This window comes from Monodon monoceros, unplaced genomic scaffold (genome assembly GCF_005190385.1).
Source record: "Monodon monoceros isolate NGI ecotype Baffin Bay Population unplaced genomic scaffold, NGI_Narwhal_1 Super_Scaffold_9, whole genome shotgun sequence".
NCBI lineage: Eukaryota > Metazoa > Chordata > Mammalia > Artiodactyla > Monodontidae > Monodon > Monodon monoceros.
The window spans coordinates 22953405-22978802 of NW_021703786.1; the positions used below are offsets into that span (position 1 = coordinate 22953405).

At 54.7% G+C, this 25398-nt stretch overlaps 3 protein-coding genes across 4 annotated transcripts in view; all 3 read right to left on the minus strand.

The window, feature by feature from the left end:
* Positions 1-4767: 4767 nt before the first annotated feature.
* GH1 (growth hormone 1) lies at positions 4768-9878 on the minus strand. The gene is made up of 6 exons (XM_029212141.1): positions 9028-9878; positions 6468-8061; positions 6054-6214; positions 5734-5850; positions 5344-5505; positions 4768-5068 (listed from the first exon to the last, which is right to left on the minus strand). Exons 2-6 carry the CDS (start codon positions 6613-6615, stop codon positions 4868-4870), a joined length of 789 nt encoding a protein of 262 aa, XP_029067974.1. The 5' UTR covers positions 6616-8061; positions 9028-9878; the 3' UTR covers positions 4768-4867.
* Positions 9879-14115: 4237 nt separating this feature from the next.
* CD79B (CD79b molecule) lies at positions 14116-17681 on the minus strand. Of its 2 annotated transcripts, none has more exons than XM_029212142.1 (6): positions 17526-17681; positions 16843-16896; positions 15511-15822; positions 15172-15290; positions 14865-14906; positions 14116-14743 (listed from the first exon to the last, which is right to left on the minus strand). In XM_029212142.1, the coding sequence occupies exons 1-6, from the start codon at positions 17590-17592 to the stop codon at positions 14645-14647; spliced, it is 693 nt and encodes a 230-aa protein (XP_029067975.1). In that variant the 5' UTR covers positions 17593-17681; the 3' UTR covers positions 14116-14644. The 2 variants fall into 2 exon arrangements, with proteins under 2 accessions (XP_029067975.1, XP_029067976.1); XM_029212143.1 differs by having other exon boundaries at positions 16843-16893; positions 17526-17669.
* A 3718-nt stretch (positions 17682-21399) lies between these two features.
* The window catches only part of SCN4A (sodium voltage-gated channel alpha subunit 4), a 29395-nt gene continuing 25396 nt past the window's right edge, over positions 21400-25398 (minus strand). The window contains exon 24 of the mRNA XM_029212894.1: positions 21400-24793. Coding sequence (XP_029068727.1) covers positions 23568-24793 — 1226 coding nt within the window. The 3' untranslated portion in view covers positions 21400-23567. The remainder of the gene's footprint in view (positions 24794-25398) is intronic.

The following is a 25398-nucleotide window of genomic DNA, read 5'->3' on the forward strand; positions in this document are numbered from 1 at the left end:
GTCCTTAAAAAACTAAAAATAGAATTACCATATGATACAGCAATCCCACTACTGGGCATATACCCAGAGAAAACCATAATTCAAAAAGACACATGCACCCCAATGTTCATTGCAGCACTATTTACAATAGCCAGGTCATGGAAGCAACCTAAATGCCCATCAACAGACAAATGGATAAAGAAGATGTGGTACATATATACAATGGAATATTACTCAGCCATAAAAAGGAACGAAAATGAGTCATTTGTTGAGACGTGGATGGATCTAGAGACTGTCATACAGAGTGAAGTAAGTCAGAAAGAGAAAAATGAATATCATATATTAACACATGTATGTGGAACCTAGAAAAATGGTACAGATGAACCGGCTTGCAGGGCAGAAGTTGAGACACAGATGTAGAGAACAAACGTATGGACACCGAGGGGAGGAAGCCGCAGGGGCGGAGTGGGGGGGTATGGTGGTGTGCTGAATTGGGCAATTGGGATTGACATGTATACAATGATGTGTATAAAATTGGTGACTAATGAGAACCTGCTGTATAAAAAAATAAATAAAATAAAATTCAAAAAAAACCCCTAATACTAAAAAAAAAAAGAGTCAGAAATCCATGGCAACGACTGAGGGCCATCAAAAGTCATATACACCACTGATACTTCCTTTCTCTTTTTCCATTGTGTTCTCTCTTCCTCTTTTTCTATTCCATTTCCTTTTCCTTCCTCTACTTTCCCGTTTGTTTGTTTGTTTGTTGTTGTTGTTGTTCCCTAAGATTTGGGACTACTAGTAGGAGGACCAATTGTCCCAGTTTGCATTGAGCAGAGAGGTTCCTAAAACATGGGACTTTTGGCACTAAAATTGAGAAAGTCTCATGCAAACTGGCACGAACTGGTCACCCTAATACTGGTATCACTCAAAATGTTTCTCAGCTTTGCCGGGGCCTGAATTAAAGAAGTCACAAAGCCGTATCATTTTTGCTTATCCCAGAAGCCCAGGTCCTATAATTCTGAGGACTTGTGAAGCAAGGGCAAAGTGTAAGTCCTCTCAAATGTGTATAAAAGGACAAAACTCACCATATGTGTTTCAGCAATAATGATGGGAGGAATTCAGATTGATCATTTCAGGTTAAATTTAAAAGATTACATGGCATCAGAAAAACATTATTCCAAGGGGTCTAGGATTACTGGAGCTCTGCCTGTTGAACACTTTCTTCTGCAAATCTCACTAATCTTAACCTTGGGGAAGATTTTTTCACTAGAAAATAATTTTTAAACATTTGAAATTATGCATTCAGATGTAATATACAACATGGTGACTATAGTTAACACTGTACTGCATATTTGAAAGTTGCTAAGAGAATAGATCTTAAAAGTTCTCATCACAAGAAAAAATTTTTTATAACTATGTATGCTGATGGATATTAACTAGACTTACTGTGATGCTCATTTCTCAATATATACAAATATTAAATCATTATGTTGTATACCTGAAACTAATGTTTTATGCCAATTATACCTCAATTTAAAAATTTAAATTGCAGTAAAATATTCGTAACAAAATTTACCACTTTAAACGCACAGTTCAATAATAACTACATTCACATTGTTGTGGGGCTTCCCTGGTGACACAGTGGTTGAGAGTCCGCCTGCCGATGCAGGGGACACGGGTTCGTGCCCCGTTCCGGAAAGATCCCACATGCCGCGGAGCGGCTGGGCCTGTGAGCCATGGCCACTGGGCCTGCGTGTCCGGAGCCTGTGCTCCGCAACGGGAGAGGCCACAACAGTGAGAGGCCCGCGTACAGCAAAAAAAAACAAAAAACAAAAAACAAAACTACATTCACATTGTTGTGAATTACACAACAATTGTGTAATTCACAACAGAAACTCATTTTCATTTTGCAAAACTAAAAGTCTACCCGTTAAACAACTCCCCATTCCCCTTCCCCCCAGCCCCTGGTAACCAGCATTCTACTTTCTGTCTCTATGAATTTGACTACTCAAAGTACTTCACATGGGAGGAATCATCCAGTATTTGTCTTTTTGCTACTGGCTTATTAGAATTTTTTAAATTGACTGGTTAGAACTGGAAACAGAAAGTGTCGAAACTGGCCCAGGTCTCTCATCTCCTTTTGCCCCCTTTTACCAATACAATACCTGTGGACACGTGCGTTTCATCTTTGTGGTCCCAACTCAGTGATTCTCAGCCTTCTCACCTGGGGAGTTTTTAAAATTCTCTTGTCCGGATCCCATCCCAGATCCATTAAAGTCAGAATCTCAGGGAGTGAAGGCTACAGCAAACACCCCCGGCATTTCTAATTTACAGCCGAATTTGCCATCCAACGCCTAACTGGAGAGCTGAAAGGGAGATTAACAGTTGGCAAATCAAAGAGTTTAGGGTACATGGTCTTTAAGGTCTTTTTAAATTCAAAACTTTTGCAAAATCCACTAGCGTCTTCGTAATTCTCAACCAGCAGTGGTTGAGTTGATTCAGCTGCGCCCGCCCAGAAGGAGCTGAGTGGAAGCTCTCTGGAGTGTGGCTCCCTCTGCAGTCTACTGCTGGCATGACAACCCCACTTTAGAACCCTCTTATTAGTGGCTATAACACCCCTCTCTGCAGGCACTCCTCTCCTGCCACATTCATTCAACACATACTTCTTAAGATGGCTCACTTTTCTTTCTTTTTTTTTTTTTTTTGCCACACCACACGCATGCGGAATCTTAGTTCCCCGACCAGGGATTGAACCCTTGTCCCCTGCAGTGGAAGCATGGAATCTTAACCGCTGAACCGCCAGGGAAGTCCCCTCACTTTCCTTTTAAAACACTTATTCAAGCCAATAGATAATAATATTTGTGCTTAATACATCAACTTCTAAAAGACCATGAGATATGCAAATAATTCTAAGGTCAAATGAGGGATATTACAGGGACATTGATTTCAGCTGAATGTAAGAAATACTTTGCTGAAATCAAAGGGGTTTAATAGAATAAATTACCTTGGGAAATAGTAATTCCCTTGACACCGGTGCTACACAAGTGAGTACCATCTGTGAGGGAGGCTATAAGGTAAGAATCCTAAATTAGAAGGAATTAGGATGACCTGTGAGGCCCTTCTAACTCCAAAACTCCATGATTTAAAAGTCAGACAAAAATGACCTAAGGCAGAGGAATGGTTTCTGAGTTAAGAAATGGAGCTCCAGGGTTCTGATTATTCCAACTTTCAACCACTCCCCAAGTTTACATTTACATTAGTTACTTGACGTAAAATATCCAAAATGAATACACGTGAGTCCCATTTTGAAGAAAATTCATTATGGCATGTAAAACTTTGGGCTTTTCAGGAAGATTTATTGATTATTCGCATTGTGAAAGAATTATTGACTTTGTAAAATCATGTTTGGATGATAGAGTTACTTTAAGCTTCTAACTATTAATTTACAGATCACTAGTTACTTAGCCAAGGTGCTTGGGTGACTAAAAACTTAACTCTAAAGCTGCCCTTTTAAGTTCATTTGGAAATAAAAAAGAAAGAAACATCTGAGGTGCCATTAGGAAAACAGAATGTGATTCAATAACAAGTACTTAAACATTCCCTTGGAAAACACAGAGCACCCCACAATTCACTGCAAAACCAGCTGCAACTTCTTGAGTGCTGTGCTGTGTCAATCACTTCAGAAACCTCATTTCATTTAATCCTCACATACGCCTTGTAAGGCAATACACTATTATCTCCATTTTATCGGTGAGGAAACTGGGTCTCAGGGAGGTTAAGTAATTTCTTCCCGAACATAAGTTTAAGTCCAAGTCTTTCTGATTCTTTCCCTTATACCAAGTTATCCCAATCCACTCCTCTAAGAACAAATTGTCCACTGACAGCTTGAAGACCACGTGTTTGGGTTAACTTTTGCCCTTAAAGTGTTTTCAATAAGAACTAGTTGCCAATGTTTAAACATTAGATTTTACGTGAAAGGCTGGATGTCCTGTCTGTCTCGAAGAATCAAAAGGTCTGGCAACACTGCTCCTGCAGTCTTGACAAGGCCAATGGGCCCCATCCTTAGCTGGGGCCTGAGTTCTTTAGGTTGCTCTGGCCCTCACCCCTCTGTGCTGTATCCCTCACAAGCAGGCTGAGAGCTAGTTGCTATTTCTACCTTTACATGCAGCCCTTATTACTTATGTATGTACCTACCTGGCACCTGTTGGCACTGAATTTGCAACCCTCAATTTAGAATCTCTCTTCCACATCTCTTGCCCCAATTCAGATCCCAAATGTTCTGGTTCTGTTTGTCCCAAAGCCATTTTTGCATTGTTCGCATTTCCCAAGGGTAGTTGGGCTGAACGTGTATTCACCTTAAAATTTCTGCACAAAGGTAGTTCTATGATTTCCTCACATGTTGGAGGCGTTTTCTGGACTTCCGTACTTAATAGCCTGTCTTGCTTTTATTTCTTCCCACCCTTGGGGGCTAGGTTTGGTCTTGTGGTTCTGGTGGCGGAGAGAGAAACGTCTCCAAGTACTTTGGGGGTGGGGTGAGGGGAGTGGTCCTGACCTATGAGTCCCCAGCAAACTGGGACTACGGACCTGGGGAATGGACTAGGTGTGTCACAGAGAGAAGGGGATGTGTCTGCTTCTTTCTAGCCCAGGAAGAACTGGGTCAATTATCGTTCAGCGTCTGGGTTCCCATAGGGCCCAGAGGATCCCTGCAGTTTGTCTTCCCAACCCTCCCCTTGCTGTACTGCCCCGCTCCACCCCATAACAGAATGACACCTACTCAGACAATGTGATGCAACCTCGTTTTATTAGGAAAGGACGGTGGGCACTGGAGTGGCACTTTCCAGGGTCCGGGGAGGCACTGGGGAGGGGTAACAGAGATGCCCGGCAACTAGAAGGCACAGCTGCTCTCCACGAAGCGGCGACACTTCATGACCCGCAGGTACGTCTCAGCCTTGTGCAGGTCCTTCTTGAAGCAGGAGAGCAGCCCGTAGTTCTTGAGCAGCGCGTCATCACTGCGCATGTTTGTGTCAAATTTGTCGTAGGTCTGCTTGAGGATCTGCCCAGCCCGGGGGCTGCCATCTTCCAGCTCCTGCAAAAGGGAGGGAGAGACAGACAGGGAGCCCTTGGGAGCGGCTGCCTCCCGTCCCCTCCATTTGCCACCCTCCCCTCCAGGCTTGGAGAAGGGTGTGGAGGGAGGACTCACAAGGGGAAACAGGGAGAAGATTTCTCCTGGGTCAAGGCTGGACTGCCACAGAGAGAGCAGGCACCTCTCTCCCCCAGCCCACGGGAGCCCCCCATCCCTCGGCTAAGCCAGGAGAGGGCGGGCATGGGCCCAGCCTGGGGGACCCACTACGCCATCCCCACCTGCATCAGGGCCTGGATGCCCTCCTCCAGGTCCTTCAGCTTCTCATAGACGCGGTCCGAGGTGCCAAACACCAGGCTGTTGGTGAAGACCCTGCTGAGGAACTGCACGGGCCCGAGCCACGACTGGATGAGCAGCAGCGAGAAGCGGAGCAGCTCCACGTCCTGCGGGCAGATGGGTGGGTGGTGGGCGGTGGGCGCCGTGAGGTCGGTGGCGGGGGCGGGGGAGGGGGGCAGCCGCGGGCCTCCCTCCGCCATCCGTCACCTTCCGCCACCAGCCACCACCCTGCACCTCCTCGGGGAGAAGACAGCCCAAGGCCCGATGCCGAGAGATGGAGCAGCCTTCTTAGGATGAGGGAGGCCCCTGCTCCTCGGTCCGCGATGGCCACTCACCGATCTCTGCTGGGCCTCGTCCTTGCCTGTGGGGGCCGGGATGGTCTCCGAGAAGCAGAAGGCAGCCTGGGTGTTCTGGATGGAGTATCTCTGTCCCTCCGGGATGTAGGCGCGCTCCTGGGAGAAGGAACACACGCCCGGGTCTAGGCTGCTGCGCGGTTCTCCTCACTGCTTTATTAGGAACCCCCCTCCGTTTATGACAGCATCTTCACTCGGATAAAATACCTCTGAACTCCTTAGTTTCCTCCCACTACGTGGAGGGGGCACGGATTCAGCCCTTCCTGCTGCCCGCCACTAGTACGCGTCCCTGGGGAGCTTACAAACTCTTTGTAGGTGTCAGCCGCCAGTTGGTGCAGGTGCTGGGCCCGGAGCACAGCGTTGGCAAACAGGCTGGACAAGGGCATGGCTGGGAAGGCGCCCACCTCCTGAGTCCAGGGCAGGCAGAGCAGGGCGAAAGCCAGGAGCATGGAGGTCCGAGGGCCTAGAGAGAGACAAGGAGGGCCGGAGAGGGAGGGGTCCAGAGAACTCGAGGCCTGGTTCCCCTGCCAGTCCTCCACCGCCCCTCCCCACCGGGGTATGAGAACATTTCAAACCTGGTCACATGTCTGGGGGTAGATATCTGTGCTCACATCCAGAAGCCCCAAAGCCTGAGGTTAGTGCCCCAGTCCATCTGCAGGGCCCTCCCATCACCCTTCAGTACACACCGAGCCCGAGGGGATTTTAGGGGTGCTTACCTGCAGCCATCACAGCTGGTGAGCTGTCCACAGGACCCTGAGCTGTCTGGGGAGATGGGTCCTGGCGTCCTGGAATTGGTCCCTTGTGGGCCGTTTTTATACGCTGGCCTCTTCTCTCTCTCTGCCCCCACCTATTTTCTTTATACATTTATGCACGGGCCACCGGCGGGCCTGGGCTAATGGATAATTTAGAACCCCCACCCACTCATCCTGTTACCGCTCCTCCTCTGGGGTCATGTCCCCCAGGCTTGTCATCTTCCCCTCTCCACTGTCACCTGTCCCGAGGGCTGTACGCACAGAGTCTCAGCTTGAGAGACCACCCAATCCGTCCTCTTTTTAAGGGAGAGGTAGTAGAAGGGAGTAGCCCGAGTCCAGGCACACTGTGGCAGGGTGTCATTGTGGGGTTGTCCTCCAGGGTGAGGAGGGCCCAAGCTGGTCCCCTAAAGGGGGGCTATGTCAGGATGGATGTACCCTGAGAGCTATGTGGATGCTTCCTCACTCTCCACCTCTTTCCTCCTCCCTGAACAGCTCCCCTCCATCCACCAGAGAGAATGTGTGTTTGGGAGAAGGGGGCCAAGGATAGCAATAGATTCTGGGGTTCCTGGGCACAGATTCCACCTTTGCCCCATCACCATCCTCCTGCCACCTGATCCAGCCTGAGGTAGCTGGATGCAAGGCTAACCCTGACCGCTAGAGGGCTCCAGCCCCACACATTGCCCTCCCCTTTGCCGGAGCATAGGGACTCCCCCAGGTGGATAGGGCAAAGGACCAAAACTTGAGGCATTGTCCCTGCTCCTTGGATGTGCCACAGAGATCCCGGGAACAGACACTGCTTACAACTGCTTCCTCCCATAGCCCTGTCACCGTCAGTGAATCTCAAATTTGGAAGAGCCCTTGAGGACTTGAGTCCCACCCCCAGCACTGGAGCTCTGGGCACAGCACACAGAAAGATGCCCTCTCCAGTCATTGCAGCCTCCTCCCCGTCTTTCTTCTCCTCCTTTTAATATTTGTATAGAGCTTATCAGGTTGTGAAGAGCAAGCCCACGCAACCTCACATTAGACCCTCAGGACCATCTTGTGAAGGAAGTATTATCACCCCATTTTACAGAGGAGGAGACCAAGGCTCAGAGAGGCTTACTTACATGAGCTTCCTCAGCCAAGGCAGCAGATCTCCAAATCCTTGTCTTCCCACATTGCAGCATCCCAAGCCCTTTCTTCAAAGCGGACTGGGTGGGCGCCACTCTGTTTTTTAACTTTTAAATCCCTCTGATCACAAGCGTCCTGCCCCTAATCACAAGAGTCCCTTTGCCTCATTTTGTCCTCCCTTAAGAGTCAGCTTTTTGTCCGTCATTTTCCAGGTGAGACTGGCCCAGAGACATGGGGTGCATGGCGGAGACCTCATAGCAGGGCAAGGCCAGGGTCAGGAAGGCTAGGGCTGCAGGCTTGCCACCTCCTGGTGCCCAGAGTTGGGGCTATTTCAGCATCTGGAGGTCACCAGCGTCAAATAGTCCCCCAAGATAAGAGCAGGAAAGAACATATTGCCCTCCGTTTAAACTTTCCATCCCTTGAGTCTAAGAACATTTAGCACTTGACCCTGTGGGGAAACAAACGAACGAATGAGCAAAACTTTCTAGAGGTGGTTGGTTATAGTGTTGCCAACCAATGCTGAAAAGTCACACCCCCATGGTCCAGAACCTGAGTGCTTGTGCCTTGCCATCTCCCCCTTTAAGACCAGAAGATAGAGCTCTCTTTTCTCTCATCGCTCCTGAACCATCGCCCGACCATGCCCCTGATTCTTTATCTGCTACGGAGGGCACTGGGACCTGTGGGAATTGTCCCCAGGCATGACCATAGGAGGACTAGAAGGGAGTGTCATTAAAGAAACAGGCTCTGAGGAAGATGGGGCCACAGGAAAGATGAGGACACCCCTTTCCTCTCCTTCCAGAGCCACCCAAGGGGAGGAGCCGGGCAGGAAGTGGAGGAGGGTCTCTAAGCCCCACACAGCCTCCTGTGTCCTCCGCCACTTCTTCCTTCTAGGTCACCTGGGGGAAGGGACACTGAAGTGGAACCTCTCGTGACAGACTTCTAGCTAATACTGGGGGGACTAGTATGTGAACTGTGGACCACAGGAGAAGCTCAGGCCTCCCCTATGACTGAGGGTACAGGAGCCCTACTTGGGGACCACTCGAGATCCACACAAGGTGGGCACAGGTGAGGTGTGGCTGAGGCTCCCTGCCAGGCAGGTTACTGCCAAGAACAGGTGGGACCAGCCAGAGCAGGGGAGAGTCTCCTCTCACCAACCCACTTCCGGTTGGCCCACAGGATTCTGGGGACCCCCGGGATACACCTTTATTAAAGGTGACCACGGTGGCAGCCATCGGACCCAAAGAGGGAAGAACTGGAGGGTGGGGGGTGGATACTGGTGACCCTTCTCTCTAGTATAGAAAAGGTCTTTTTCAGGGTCTTTAGTGATGGAGACACATACATAATTCATTGCTAGTAAAAGATAAACTTTGAATTAGACTTGGGATTTTCATGCTCTTGCTAGGGAGTCACTCACCCCTTCTTGGGGCACGACCTGGGACCAGACCCTTGGCTTCTCCAGATTCAGAGGCTGCCCCACAATGGCCTCTGCACGGTGGCCAGTGAGGAGAGGCTGTGATCAGCATCTCCGGGGTCATCCTCAAAGGGTTCGGGATGAATCCCCCCATTATCTTGGAATCCATGAATTTCAGTGTGTTTGGAAGCCCTTCGTATTTTCAGATTTGACCATCTCTGGGGTTCTCTGTGCCTATTGTGGAAATTCAAAGATCTACTCTTGATCCGAAAGTGGCCTCTTTCAGGCTTCAGGAGCACTTCTGAGGTTCAAGTCCACGCGGCTCGGGGCCATCTCATTGTTTAGAGTCATGATTGCCCTGGTCTTAGGGAGAGCCACAGAGGGACTGGGGGCAGCTCTTTCCATTCTCCCCTGGTCACTTGAGGTCCATGCTTCCCACCTCTAGCTCTGTCCTGCTTTCCTTGAGGCCAGAGGTTGGGATTGCCCCCAGGATATGCTCCACTTTGTCTTTGATTCCAGCATGAGTCTGATGACCGCGTTGATCACAGCTCATTGGGTCAATGTTTTTAGAGAATATTATGTGGGGATTCCCAAGGGCTTCTCCAGGGGGAGGTGGAAAAGGAGACCAACATTTCTGAGTGCCTTCCATGTGCCAGGCACTGTATTGTGTGATGCGGAGAGGGTGAGGTGCATTCATACAAGGACATTCAGGCTCAAAGAGATAAGTAGTTTGCCAGGTGTCTCTCAGCTCCTAAAAGATGGCAGCCCAAGGCCCCAGTCTTCCCACCACAACGAGCTCTTTAGAAGCCTCATCTAGGAAAGACAGTGGCGCCGCTGGGCGTGGAAGCGCTATCCTTACTGCAAAGCTAGCAGGGCCGGATCAAGTCCCCGCTCAGAAGATGTTCAATGAAGCTTGGGGGGAATTGAATGCAAGGAGCTTCAGCCCAGAGTGAGGTCCACAGACACCAAGAAAAGAGGCAGTAAAAAAACAACTCGATGGAGCCCGATTTAATGAACCAAGTCGCATCATCCTTCCCATTTGTGTTGCACATTTCAGTGTACATCACGTTTTCACTTCCTTTATCTCATCGGACCCTTGAGTTTGCCAGAGGGCTCAAGCATGGAGGAAGGGCCTTGGAGGGCTCTGGGGTGGGGGGGCAGGATGGGGACAGGCACTCCTGTGGGTTGATGGGGATGTTGTTTACAGTAGGTGAGGATCTCTGAACAATCTAGAAGAGCAAAACAATCTACATCATGGGACCTACTAAGCAATTTCCACTTGGGGGCTTATTCCCCAGGGAGACAAGCCCATTGAAAAAGAAATATAATAATACCGGGGTGTGTCCAGCAGCTGTGGGAAGCCTGAGGTGCTTTCCTGATTGGTGCTGTCAGCTGGAAATAACTTCTGCCTCCTCCTACCTTATTCTGTGGTTGTTTGTGAACATCTTTTTCCCCTTAAGGGAATGTAAGCTCTTTGAGGCTGGGTTCATGCCTTTCGTCTCTTCACTCATTCACTCATTCTCTTTTTCCTGCATTAACTGATTCAGTAAGCAGTTGTTGTACCTTCCATGTGCCAGGTATTGTACCAGTTCATTATACCTACATGAACAAAGGACACAATCTTTTCTCTGCTGGAGTTTACAGTCTGCAGGAGAGACAACAGCGAACAAATAAATACAGAATGATAAAATGTATACAGAAATTTCACATTGTGAAAACTACCATGAAGGAAATAGCTAAGATATAGAGGTGAGAGCGTAGCTCTAGGGAGTGGGGGGACCTGGCAGCTGGCACCATCCCAGGCCTAGCAACTCACCAAGCGTCTGCTAAGTGGGTTGAATGGATGCAAGGGCAGTGCCAAGGAAAGAACTCAAATATTCCCCGCCCCCGGCCAGAAATGGCAAGGCAGCCCATTACTTGTCTTGATGTTCTCCTCGTAGCAGAATGAATTTAACATAACAAGTACAGAAAAAATGATAATACGGGATCTTGCCATGCACAGCAATACATACCTGAAGAAATGTAAATGCAAAAAGGAGACAGGGCGGCATGCATATGCTGAGGGTGAGCACTCACAGATGTTCACACAGACCCACAACCTGCAGAACCTGAGCCCCAAACAGGACCTCACGAGGCATCTGGCCCGCCCACTCCTGCCATGTGAGAAAGTGGTCTTAGGGCCGAGAGAATGATGTCTTTTTTTTTTTTTTTTAATTAATTTGATCTGTGCATTAGGATCTGTCTAAATGTGTTTAAACAAACTACACTCTGAATTCAGGGTTTCAGTTTTGTTAATTTTTGTTTTCTGTGGAGTCACCTAAGTTTCCTAGTAAAGGCTTTGGGGTGGGAGATGGCCGCTGAGGTGTCGCCAAGTGGCAGGTTTGTTGGTTTTGGGTTTTGTTTGTTCCTGAGTCAATAGCAGTTCCCGAGGACACCAACTAGGTCCAGGCTGGAGAGCAGATACAAATCCAGAAATCTCACAGGTGTGGGCTCTGAATCCAGCTGCTGAGGTTGCCTGCAGAGAGCAGAGCATGCGTGGACCAGAGTCCCTGGTCCCCCGGCTGGATGGCCTTTGAGGCCCTTTGCAGAAGATCCGGCCAGGCTGCACACCTGCTGGGGGTCCAGTGACACCCAAACAGCAGCAGCTTTCCGAGTTTTGTTTTGTTTTTCTCTAATCTCCAATTCTGCTGGAAAAACACCCAAACCCTTGGGTCAGAGCACCCCCGGCCTAGCAACACCTGCAGCCAGGGGGCCGGAAGTCAAGCTAGAACGGAGGAGGAACCAGCCTGTGCTTACCCCAGGCCCCGGGGGACAGGGCTGGATTCCCCCAGTGGGCAGCAGGGCATGTGCCCACCGAGGGCCCTCGGGGCTGCATTCTAAAGGAAGAGGGGCCCAGAGCCGGACTCCTGGAAGGATGGCCCAGTGACTCAATATCCTGGCCTATCAGGAAGGAGTGGGGCCTTCAGGGCTTTGCGACTTGTGAACAAGGGAGATGGCAGAGCTGTCCCAGGATTCTCTCCCTATGGCTCTCCTCCTGCTCTGGCTCAGGGTCCTTCGAGGGAGGCAGCTGTGATGTAGTAGAAAGAATGCTAAGTTTGGAGTCAGAAGATCTGTGTGTGTCTTTTGGCCAATTATGGTAATCATCTCCCTGGGCCTCGATTTCCACATTTTTAAAGTTGGGATGCAGATGTCCCCCTTCCAGGGTCACGGTGAGACAAGCTCACGTAAATGAATATGGAGGTGTTCAAGAAAATCTTACTGGCAGTTAAGAGATTCTCAATATATAAATATTTGGGGGACCCAGCAAAAGAGTCTGATTCACGTTCTGTAACTTGGTTGTGGTGGTGGTGGTTACACAAAGCTGTAAATCTAAAATTCATGAAAGGAAAACGAAGTCAATTTTACTGTAGGGTAATTTTCTAAAAACCAGCATCTGGTTCAGCTCCTTTGGATAAGATTTATGATTCCCGTTTTGTAGATAAAGCAACCGAGATCTGAGACGTTCATCGCCCCCCACCAGCATCACCCAGCTTTGTTTCCACTGCCTGTCAGTTCTGGGGGCCAGGGACCCATAAGTTGGACATGGGGACACCCATAGTGTAAGCCTCTAAGACAGAAGAACGGACCAGGGAGTGCTTCTACATCATAACCATGAAGGCAGTGCCCTTGCGGGGTGGGTGTCTGGTGGTCGAGGCAGGCCTCCCTGCTCAGATGATTCTCTGCCAACAGTACTTCAAAGCATTAGAGAAACTCAGTTATTCAAAGATATTAAGTTGTCTTTCAAAAAAGCCAAGGCCTCCCCAGATTCAGGGCAGCCCCAAGCAGGGGGAAGACCCTGCTGTGCGGGGGGAGAAGTGAAGGCTCCGTCCCACCCCCAGCCGGCTGCCCAGGGTCCCTGGTGGAGGTCGAGGCCAGAATTAGCGCCACTATGCAAAGCAGCAGGAGAGGAAGGGCTGCAGCTCAGTGGAGACAGATGCCAAAACAAGCCAGTTTCCTCTGGCAGCCCGGACACCAGGGAGGGAGGAGGCCCGCCCCGGCTTGGCCCTGCCTGGCTCTGAGTGGACACCGCTGAGCGACGCAGAGATGGACCTGAAACCCCAGGCTTGGGGGCCTTGGCCACCTGCCCCACCTGGAATGCCAGGGGGAGCTGCTCTCACTGGTCCCCCCATGCTGGCCTTGGTTCTCCAGTTAAACTGGCAGCTCCCTGAGGGCAGGGATTTCTCCCATCTGAATCCAGAGCATGCATGGCAAAGAGGTGTTCTGGGGTCCCCCCCAAGGTCAACAGGAAGTGGAGCTCAGCCTGGCTCTGCACACAGAGGTTAATTTCACTTCAGCTCCCAGCCCTGAGCTGCTCTCTGTCGCTCCCGCAGCTGGCAGGTTGGGGACCATTTTGCCTCTGATTTTGTGCTGGGAAAGCCTGAAGGGGTTACCTAAGGATGCCCAGATTTCACCACCACAGAGCTTCCCACTTTAGGAATCTCTCTTGCATAGCTCTGGGTCAAATTTAAAAAAGTATCCAGGCTTCGTAGGGGACAAGGGGGTGTGTGATGGAGTCAGGGGAAACCCTGCCCTCAGGGAGCTTCTAATTTAACGAGAACAAGGCCGGTATGGGCAGCACAAGGTAGTAGCTACGCCAGAGCTGGAGAGGCCAGGGTCCAAACAGGGATTAGGCAGGGACTGGGCACTCTGGGAGGGCTTCCTGTAGGTGGAGGGCCTTAAAGGACAAGAGGATTGGGGTGGGTGGGGGAGGGCAAACTCTTCTAGGGCTAAGACCTCTGCCCTACAGAGCAGGACTCAAGTGCTGCTTGTCGGCTGAAGGGAATGCAGGGTGAGGGTATCCCCGCCGAGAAGAAGGGCCAGTCCATTCAGCCCTTCTCCACTGCTCGGGGCCCCACTAGGGTCAGAGAGCAGGGGAAGAACGGGAGACATGGCCACAGGTCCCAACTGGGCCGTCAGAGAGAAGCAGTGAGTGAGAACTGGAGAGGGCTCTGAGCCCCATGGCAGCCGTCCCTCCTCACACCCCACGGGTCCATGGGTGCCCAAAGATTTGCGCCCAAACAGGTACTCTCATCCACTCCATAACCATAGATGTCACAAGCCTGTGTGTCATTTCTCAAGACACATTGTTTATTCCGTGGGAGAAAGGACTCAAGGCCAGCAGCCCCCTGGCGTGGGGGAGGGCAGGAGAGAGCAGGAGAGGATGGGAGAGGGATGAAGCTCTCGGTGGCCCAGCTGCAGCCACGTGCGGGTGGGCCAGGGCCCTTCCCGGGCTCTACAGGAAGCCGGGCTGTTCTGAGTCCATTTGCAGGTTCCAGACAAGTCTCTGCCTTCCCCGTCCTGAATAGGGGATGGATCCCCGCATAGCACCCCCAGAAGGCTGGGTCCAGCCTAGCCCCAGAGAACTCCCTGCTCCAAATCACTGCCCTGTGGCCCTTCCGCTCCAGTCCCTTTGGCAAGAGATGGGGACCAAGGGCTGGAGGGGCAGGCGGACCTGGTGGGCCAGCTTTGGAGGCGGACAGGGGGTTCAGGGTAAAGGGGATGGGCTGGGAGCCGGGCGGCTCTGAAGCAGTCAGTGAGGGCCCAGCGGGCTATGCCCAGGGGCTTGGGGAGGGCCGGCCTCTCACTCCTGGCCTGGGTGTTCACCCACCGACCACTTCACCTCTCCTGTCCGCAGCGTCACTATATCCTCGTAAGTGGCTGTCTGGTCAATGTCCAGGCCCTGGGGACACGGAGCGGAGCTCAGGCCTTGGCCACTCCCTGAGCGCACACAGATGGGGCCTCTGAGCGCCCCCCCTGCCCCCCACGGCCCCGGGAGCTGCGGGGTCCACCCCACTCCTTACCTCATAGGTGTGATCTTCCTCCATCCCGGCCTTGCTGTCATCCTGGCGGGTGAGGGACGGAGAGCAGACTGTTAGCTTCCCCCACCCCATCCACTGCTGGGCCAGGCTGGGGAGGGCCAGGGAGATTGGCCCGGGGCGAGGGGTCAGGGGTCAGGGGTCAGGGGTGAGGCGCACTCTGCGAGAGCAGCTGTTGCATAAAGGAGTGATTGAATCAGTAAATCGATGGGCAGGCTCTGGGGCTGGGGAGATGGAGACCCTGCCTGTGCCCGGCCCGCCCCGTGGCTGCTTCCCCGGCCCCCAGGGTCACCTTGTCCAGCAGCAGGAAGATGGGCACGATGATGAACAGGATTATGAGCAGGGTCTGGATCAGGATGATGCCATCTTTCAGCGTGTTCCGCCGCTTCAGCTGCGCCAAGGTGCTGAACCCTGGGGGGAGGTGGGGCGGGGACGGTGAGGCTGGGGCCCCCCCTTCGGGCCTGCGCCCCTCAGGACCTGCTTCTCAGTGGCTCTCCCAGGTGCTCGAGGGCCACAGTCACCGCCACGCTGTGGCCCCCCCTACTGGTCCGGGCTGGGGTGGGGTGGGTGTGGACCGCTCCACGAGCACACCCGCTCTCCTCCCTGGCTGGGGGGCGGGCCCCGCACGCACCCATGACCCGAAGCTCGGTGCCACAGCCGCGCTCTGTCCTCGGGGGACTCTGCGAGCACTCCTGCTTGCAGAAGTAGATGCCGTTGTCCGGAAACTGGACGTCTTGGATGATGAGCGTGGCCTCGGTGCTGTTGTGGGTCTGGAGGATGCGGCCCTTTTCGGGGAGAAATAGCTTGGCCTCCGAGTCCGTCTCCTGCTTCCGGAGCCAGCTCACATTGCCGGAGTCCCCCAGGTGGCACTTGATTTCCACCATGGAGCCCCGTTTCTTGGCCACGAAACGTGGGTGCTGCCAGATCCGGGAACACGAGCCTCCTGTGGGCGCCAAGGCTGGGATTAAAATCCCGCTCCTTCTTCTTGACCGTCGGCCCGAACTCAGGCCCTCAGCCGTGGGCCCCCGTCCTGGGCAGCACTGACCCCCGGCTCAGCCCCCTTGTCTGTCCTTGCTTCTCGGGATGTGGGTCAGACATGAGGCAGAGGTGTGGGAGAGCCAGAGCCACGTGAGAAGCCACAGGCCAAGCCGCCGGACCCCGCCCCTTCCTGATGGCCCACACTTCCCGCCTGATTTTCCTTAAGAAGGGCCTGGAACCTTCTGATTCCTTTCCACGTCCATTACAGTAGCCCGATGCCGGCCTCACCCCATGAGGCCAGAAGGCCCATAGCACAGCCTCCGGCCTGGCCTGGTGCTCTCACCTCTCCCTGCCCTGGGCTACCCACACCAGCCCAAAATCCTCAGGGGCACCCCGCAAATCCTTAGCCTGGCAGTCAAGGCCTCCCACATCAATCCCCTGGCCGTCTCTCCTCCATCACCTCCCTCCCCCCTTCCGTGTGGACCTGCTCCTCTTTTTATTCCTAAGCCTTCTTTCTTCAGTTTGCCATGATGTCCCCGCCCACCTGCTCCAAGAAGCCTCCCTCCTGCCTGGTTCCCAGTCAGTGGTCCCTTAGGAACCCCTGCGACCTGTCGGGGTCCCTGAGGTTACGGTCTCCTGCCGGGGCTAAGCCCAACTCCCCAGCCAGGGAGAACGGGCCTGAGTCCTCAGTGGGGTTCCCACTGGCCCCCACTCCAGCCCTGGGCTTGGCGCTGCCCCAGATCGCTGGGACTGGAGCACTGATGTTTAATGAGGATGACAGTGGAGGAGGGGGGACTGGAGGTACTTCAGAGCCAGGTCTTACAGAGGGAGGCCGACCCTAAGGAGGCCTGGGGATGGGAGTTCTGGGTGGGGAGACCCAGGGGGCACAAGGGCACAAGGACAACCATGAGACAGCACACAGGACAGTGACCGGCTTTGGACACAGACATACTTGTCCCCAGAATGGGCGGGGGAAGTTGCTGACCTTTGGGATCCCGGTAGAGCGCCTCTGTTTTGGCCTCCAGCACCGTCTCACCTGCTGGGTGGGAGGAAGTGGGCGGGCCGGTCACTGGGACTTGGTTGTCCCACCCCTGCGTTCCCAGACCCACTTCCTCCCCGCCCAGGACATCAGCATCAAGACCCCTCAACTCTCCCCCAGCCCTGCTCTGGAGAGACTAGAGCGGGGTGGGGTCACCAGAAGATCCGACTCCCAGCCCCCCTTCTGCCCTTGACCTTGAGCTGTGCCTGGATGAGACGGGAGGGAAGTTACAGCTGGAGGGCTCCACCGCCTTCCAGACCAGGGCACCGCTTCTGGAACATGCTTGTCCCAGGTCTGCTTGGGGGCAGCTCTCCACTGCCCGCCCCCCACGCAGTGCCCTCCACGGCCTGGGGGTGAACCACACTCTTCTTTCTCTCTCCTGGGCCTAGGTCTTCTGCGGTCAGAGCCTCAGGCCCAGCTCAGCCCGACACCCTCCGGGCGGGAGAGGGGCTGGGGCCGCGGAGCCCTGAGCCATCAGCATGGCTGATACCCACAGACCTGGTCCCCAGGGCTGTCAGAGGGAGACAGGAGGCAGAAAAGTGTGAGAGACAGAAGGAGGAGGACGAGAGAGCAGGAGACAGAACCAGTGGAAACAGCGGAACCAGCAGGCCTCTCGGCTCGGGCCGTACCTGAAAGGAGCAGCAGCAGAGGCACCAAGCAGCTGCTGAGCCCGGGACACAGCGCCGGCCCCGCCATGCTCACCCCTCCGTCTCCTGCCCCAAGCCCGTGACAGCGGAGGCTCCTGGGGGGAAAACGTGTAACTGCCCAGGCTGCAGCCTGTCTCCTCCCCGCCTCTTCCCCACCAGGCCCCTTCCTGCCATGCAAATTGGGACCCAGGGGAGGCACCAGCTCTCCGGGGACCCTGGGGGAGGGCAGGCTCTTTTGTCAGCTGTGCTGCTAAGGCTCAAGGGTCACCCCAGCTCGGACACTACAGCGGGGTCCGCGGTGGACGCCCCGGGTGGCGGCGGCCTCTGTGTCCCCACCCCATCCCCGTGCCCTGGGGCCCCCTAGCCTCCCACCTCACACTTAGCTGAATACACATGGGTCCTGTGGATGAATGCGAGCGTGGCCTCTCCACCCTGGACCAGCCTACACCCTGTGGGAAGAGGGGCACCCAGGAAGGATGAGGCAGGGGTGCTGGCGGGCAGCTATGGGCCCAGAGCACAGCCTCTTGGCTGGAGTGCAGGTGGCCATGTTGGAGGTTGATGGAGATTTGACCCTGGGGAGGAAAGGAACCACAGTGGTTCTTGAGCAAAAACAGGCCAAAAGTAACAGCCGCTTGGGAGATTTGGTCCAGGACCTGGCGAGAGGGCCCCTCCCTCACTTGGTGGGAGAGTTTTCTGGGAGCTGCCAGAGAAGGTGGACTTAGATGTTGACAGCTTAGAGAAAACCCACCACTCAGCAGTCAGGGGACTCTCAGGGCACTGAAGTGTTATCCACAGCTCCAGGGGTCTCGGGCAGAGGACAGGAGGCTAGTATGGGGGAGTCTTCAGGTTCTGAAACAAAAAGGATCTCTGGCTTTGTCTCGCCAGTCAGCAGAGTGGTGGATGGAACCATAAGTCTAGGAGCTTGTCTAAGTTCAACTTTGTGCCCCTGCCCCTGGATCAGACACAACCCTCATCCCTTGGGGGCTCGGGGTGGGGGAGGTGCCCTTGTGCAGTGCACAACCTGCACAGCTGCACATGGCAGGCTTGCATCCCTCAGCCCCACAGCTGAGCCCACTCTTGAATTTTATGTTTTATGGAAGCTTCTTTACTCTCTCTTGGCCCCTCACTCTGTCTTCTTCCAACTGCCAGGAGGGGAAGGAAGATGCAAATCCTGTGTCCTCTGCCTACATATTCTCCTTACCACCTGCCAGTTTTCAAGCTGCCTGTGCTGCTGGCAGGTCTGTTTGGGTTCAGGGAGACATGGACCCACCTCCTAGGCCAGGGTTGGTGGTGAGGAAGACAGAGGTCTGAGTGCTGCCCCCTCAGTCCTGAGCATAAGCCTCACCTGGGATGGTGGGGTCCACCCCCCCACCCCCACCCCCGAGGAGTACGGGCCAGGACTGGAGCTGTGGAAAGCGGGGACAGGAGGGTTAATTTTCCCTCCAAGGAACAGCTCGTTCCTGGCAGTCCCAGATGTTCTTGTTGTTTCCAGATGTTCCAAATGAAAAAAAACAAAACAAAACACATTTCTCTGAAAAGGTGTCAGATGTTCAGTTCACAGAACAAACAGCCCAGGAATATAAACATCACCTGAGGTCAGCTTGGGGACCATGGGCCCCTGGTGGGGGAGGTTCGAGACTCCCCCAGAGGAATGGGGGAAAATCCAGGGGTCTCTTCCTTTAGCAAAGTACCCCCTGGTGATGGAAGCCTTGGTTAGCTTTGGGGCTAGCGTCCCCCAAAGTTGGGAGGAAGACGGAGAAGGCTTGGGATACACACGTGTGTGTGTGTGCATGTAGCTGCTGACACGGGTGTGCTCCCGGGCTGTGTGGTGTGGGACTGCTCAGGAGCTGGTCCTGCGGCCCAGGGTGACTCTAGGGGGCATGGAGGTTGGGGGCGCAGTAGGTGTCCTCCAAGCACACACCCATCTGCCTCTCCCGTGGGCAGGGATGCAGATGTGTCCTTTGGACTTCATTCCCATTCATGCCAGGAGTGGGTGGGGGCAATGGGGGCCCCACCGCCTGCAGGGTTATTTGTCACAGTTGGGGCCATGCTGTTCCCTCCCCAGTGACAACAGTACTGAGCTCTGTTCGGGGCTTGTGACGCCTTTTCTTTCCTGGAACAGGAGGCCTCGTAAGTCCACTCCTGCCTCTGCCCCCGGCTGCCCTGGGCTGTGCACCCCGACATCAGGCAGCCCTCACCCCACCTTTCCAGGAAGGCAGCATCAAAATAAGAGATGGGGGTGTAGGGAGAAGGGACATGGAGCTTGGGGGTTTGGGGAACAAGAGGACAGGGACCCCCAGTAACCCTGGGAGGGTGGTGGGAGAGGACAGAACCTCAGTTTGGAAAGAAGGGCTCTGACCTCTGCCCCTCCCCCCAGCCCTCGCCTACCGACTCTACTTGGCTTGTTGTTACCAGGGGAGACCTGCAGGCTCAGAAGGATTCGGATGTGAATCCTGACCCTGCAGGAGACCGGGAAGCCGCCTCAAGTCACCTGGGGCTTCTCAATGAAGGGTGGTCCTGCCCCACAAATGCTCCAGGGCCATTGCCAAGGTCAAATGACCAATGGACACCTCTGGCATTCATGGGCCAGGGGGCAGTGAAGACCCTGCCGTGGGAGGGGCAGCCTCCCACACAGCAGAATTTCCTTGTCTCACATGTCAACTGCACCCCTGTTAAGCAACACCCGTGCTTAACCTTTCAGAGACCAAGTTTCCTCATTTAGGTAAAACAGAAATAATTGTAATAATATCTTCTTCGTAGGGCTGTCGTGAGCCTTGAAGGGACTCAGATTCACCCTCAGGCAGGTGGTGCGTAGGACTGATAACTGGGGGAGGGTCTTGATTCCGAAATAGGAACTTTGGTTATCTATGTTTCTCACCCAGGATTTTGTCTTTTTTCTTTTACCATTCAAGGCTCAGGGGAAGGGTGGGTCAGGGCACCCTCAAGCTCTCCTGTCCTTGGGGCCAGAGAGGGACCTGGGCGAGGTTTGGAGAACTTTCATGTGAGAAGGAGCCCCTCTCCCATCTCTGGGAGGGAGGTCAGCACCCTGGTGGGGGGCTCAGGGAGCCCTGCGGGGATAGACCCCTCCCCTGCAGGCAAAGACAACCACACTGTGGGAAGGGGCTCAAGGACATGGCTGAGGGATGTCGGGGTGGCCTGGGGGTTCCCCTCCCCAGCCCCCAAGGGTGCCATGTAACCTCAGGACCCAGGAAAAGGGGATACAGAAATCCTGAAAGGGACTAATACTCACTAGTTTGGAGGAATACAGTCTTGGCTATCAGAAAACAAAATTAAATCTGAAATTACATTTCACCCACTGGGATTGTGGCCTGAGCTCACTACATAACATTACTCTTTGTCGTAGGTCCATGGGACCCTGGGTTTTCTGGGGTCAGGGGTCAGAGGCAGCATCCTGGGGGAATTGTACCTCTGGGGAGAGGGAGGGGCCACACCGTGTACCCATAGGCACCTTAGGGCCTCTGAGGGGCAGAGAAGTTATGGGGGCTTCTGGAGAGGAGGGGCTGGGGACACGGGTCCCAACACCCGTTTCCTGGGTGCTGTCGTGGGCAGGGAGACGCAGTGTGGTGCTGTTAGGGGAGTGAAGGGAGCAGGGCACGACTCGACCTCATCTGGCCTCTGGGATTCCAGCTGTGAGGCTGGAGTCCCAGTCTCCTTCTGGAGGGGGCAGGAGACGGCCAGACGGAGCCAGAGGAGGGAGCTGGGGCTTCCCCAATCCCTGGCAGCTCCCCAAGTCTTCCCCACTTGGCTCAATCCCCACCAGCCCTTCTTGCTGCCCTCAGCTCCCGTCGATGTCCGCACGCAGAAGCACAGAAGGAGAGAGCCCACATGTCAGAGGCACCGGGGAGGTTTATTATAAGAACTGTACAAAGGGGCCTGTCTACTGGCCTGGCTTGGGCCTGTTCCTACCCGGACAAGGTGCAATGGGTGTGGGTCTGCAGGGGAGGAGGCTGCAGGCAGGGGGAGGCCTGGACCCCGCTCAGCCACGCCGGCTCTGCAATCTGCACACGGTCCCGTGGAGAGTTCAGTCCAGCAGGGGCCGAGGCTCTTGGGGCCTCACTAGTCAGAGCCCCAACGAGGAGGGAAAGGCAGTGGGCGGAGTGCTGGTCAGAGAGGAGGCTGACCCCTACAGGATGAACTTCTGAAGAAAGAGCCAGAACTGCTGCAGGAAGAGATGGAAGGAGCAGGGGCCTCATTCCAGAGAGGACCCAGGCGGGGCCGGGGAGCGGGGCTGGGCGGTGGGTGTGAGGAAGAGAAGTGGAAGAGGGCAGAAGAGTGGACTCACGGGGCTGAGAGAGAGGGATGCCCAGGCAGGGTGGTGAGGGGGCCGGCGAGCGCGGCAGACGGAAGGGAAGGCTCCGGCCTCCGGGCGAGCACAGACGTAAACACACACGCACACACGGACACACGCACACGCGTGCACGCACACACATGCACACACGCACACTCACACAGAGGTTGTTTTGGAGGTTTTGCTGCTTCCTGAGTTTTAATCAAACTGTTCGCGAGAAACAAGAAAAAGAAGAGGAACTAAGGGCAACGGGGGACTCGATGTGCAAACCTTACCACCTGTGTTCACACACACATACACACAGCACAGGGACACTCACACAGACAGGCCTACAGAGAAGACACACACACACACACACACACACCAGCCAGACACTGCGGGGCACACTGACACACATGTACACAAATATACCCATACACACATGTGTATGCAGGCTCTGAGGGACACGGTGGTTCACACACACACACACACACACACAGAGCTATACACAGAGGTATAACGCTGGCACACAGGCACACACACACCGATGAGCAAATCCAGTGACCCCTAAGCCTGCGTCTCACCCCCTCCTCCGAGCTCAGCCTCTGTCTGTTCTCGGCAGCTGGCGGAGGACCGGCACCGCCATGCCCAGGCCAGCAGTGCCAGCAGAAGTGCCGCCTGGCTTTCCGGACGGCAGGAAGTTGCAAGGTTGGGTCTGAGCCAGGTGAGCAGTGCCTGCCCCAGTGTGGAAATCTCGAACGTGGGCTCAGCTAGAACATTCTTAGGATCACTTTGAGGCGGGGAAAAGGATGAGGTGTGGTGGAGGATGGGGAGGAAACCTCTGGGGTTGGGGCGGCTGCCAGGAGCCCCAGTGGTGCCGATGCAGGAGGGAGGGAAGGGGGGAGGGAAGGGAACCTTCTTCCTGAGCACCAGGGTCCCCGACACCACCCGAGATCTGGGTGCTCCGGCCAAGAAAGCCCCCAGTGCAGCGATATGCTGGTGGGATCCAACCTGTGCTACCCATCCGTGCTTTCCAGAAAAAGACGATTCCCAAATGGAATCCTCCCTTCTGCTCTTCTCCCAGGGGCCAGCCAGGAAGCCAGGGGCCTGGGCAATGGACAAATCTGGAAAAGGTGTCAGGGGTCACACCGGCCCAATGAGTCAGGATCCAGTGGCCCATCAGGTTTGTGGAGCCATTTCTGGACCAGTGATGCTTTCCTTTTCCAGAGAATTCCTAAGCTGGCAGGGTGATGCTGCACCCAGAGTCAGGGGAGGGCTGGCGGGCCCTGGGGTCAGGCGTCTGCTCTCACTGAAGTTAAGACTTCCTTGTCCTGGAGGGAGCTGGGGGGGCCTGAGCCACTTCCTGGGGAGAGGTCAGTGGCCCTTAAGACTCTGGTGGCAGGAGGGCGGCCAATCCTTCCATCACAGGCCGGCTCCTCCCCAAGAGGGGAGCAGAGATTCTGATGTTCCAACCTCCCCCGGGGCCATGAGGAGGGCAGCAGGGCCCCCGAGGAGGTGAGAGCAACTTGAAGGTGAAATCACGGAGGCAGCAGCCTCGGGCTCAGAGTGGAGACTTCAGGTACAATTCCCGTTTGCCATGGCCTGGGTGACAGCCCAGCACGGCCAAATCCTGTCCCCGACAGGGAGCTGGATCAGTCCCAGACGCAAAGCCCTAGCTCCCTCAGGGGCAGGCGCCACGGGGGAGCTTTGGGGCTGTGCCACCTCACAGCCACCTGCTAGACAAGAGACTCTTTGACCCCTGGGCGCACCGTCTGCCCCGGGGGTGGGGCGGGAGGGAGGGCTGTGTCTGTGGGTCTGATGGACAGGAGCCCCAGGGCAGGTCTGGGGTCCCATGTCGAGCCCCTCCACTCCCCCTTGCTCTGCAAACCGCCGTTCCCGTTCTCAGGGCCATACATCTTGCTCATGGTGTCAGCAATCAGCCCCTCCTTCTCGGGTGCTGCGTCCCCGCTGCTGTCCTGACTGTGGCGGTACATGTAGGAAGCCTGCTTCACGGAGCGCTGCAGCAGGTGCCGGCGGTAGGCCCTCTGGATCTTGACGGCGCACACTTCCTCGTGCTTCCTCTTGAGGGTGGTTGTGATGGGCTCGTAGGAGACCTTGGATGGGTTGGCAGCCATGAACTTCTCCTCCATGGTCTCCTTGAGGGCATCCATCTCCCCAGAGTCTCCCAGGACCTCTTTGGTCAGGGCAAAGAGGATGTCCAGGCAGTGGATCTTGTCCCCTGGCACCATGGGCAGGTCCAGTGTGATGAGCTTGATCTTGTTGGGCTTGGCGAGCCTCAGCGGCTCCTGCAGGGTGTCCACGAAGTCGGAGAGGCGGCTGTAGTCGATGAACTGCGTGGCGTCGGGGTCAAACTTCTCCCACGTCTCGTAGAACATCTCGAAGTCATCCTCCCCGAGAGGCTCGCTGCTCTCCTCCGTGGCCACGTTGAAGTTCTCCAGGATGATGGCGATGTACATGTTGACCACGATGAGGAAGGAGATGATGATGTAGCTGCAGAAGAAGCAGATGCCGATGGAGGGGTTGCCGCAGTCGCCCCTGACACTGGTGCCCGGGTTCTCCAGCGTGGGGTCGCAGTCGGGGGGCCCGCTGTTGAGGATGGGGCTGAGAAGCCCGTCCCAGCCGGCTGACGTGCTGATCTCGAAGAGGCAAATGATACTGTTGCCGAAGGTCTCGAAGTTAAACATGTCGTCGATGCCCGACTCCTTCTTGACGTAAGCGAAGTTGGACATGCCGAAGATGGAGTAGATGAACATGACCAGGAAGAGGAGGAGGCCGATGTTGAAGAGGGCGGGCAGTGACATCATGAGAGCAAAGAGCAGCGTCCTGATGCCCTTGGCCCCTCGGATCAGCCGTAGGACGCGCCCGATCCGCGCCAGGCGGATGACACGGAACAGCGTGGGTGACACGAAGTATTTCTGGATCAGGTCAGAGAGTGCGAGGCCTGCAGGGAGGATGCGGTGAGGACTGCTTTCCCCCTCAGGGTGGGCGGCTGGGTCGGGGAGCAGGGGGCATGCGCGGCTCAGGGGGGCCCAGCCCGCTGGGCTCTTCCCCAGAAAGGAGCAGTAGAAGCTCACCGCTCGGAGCGCAGCCCGAATGGCCTGACCCATTAGGCTCTCCCAGGGGTCTTGGGGCCTGGACTCCATCTTTGCCCTGACACAGCTGCATGGAGGTGGGACGTGTCAAAGCGAATGGTGGTAGGCCTATCGCTAAGGCTGTTTGCAGATGCCATGGATGAGAGGGCGGGGGAGGACAGCTCTGGGTGTGTGACTTCAGGCATGTCACCTAATTGGTTTGTGACTCAGTTTCCTCGCCTGTAAAATGGAGGTGACAACAGTACCAGCCTCAGGCCATTTGCTGGGAACAATAGGTGAGCTAATGCCTGTGACGTGCGTAGCACAGTGTCAGGCAAATAGTATATGATTGATAAACGCTAGCTAGTTACTATCACAATGACACACAGCTCTCCTGTGTGAAGGACACTGGAACCCTCTTATGTTCTTCTCGAAGCACACGGGCACCACTGGACAAGTAAATGTTTCTCAGGTG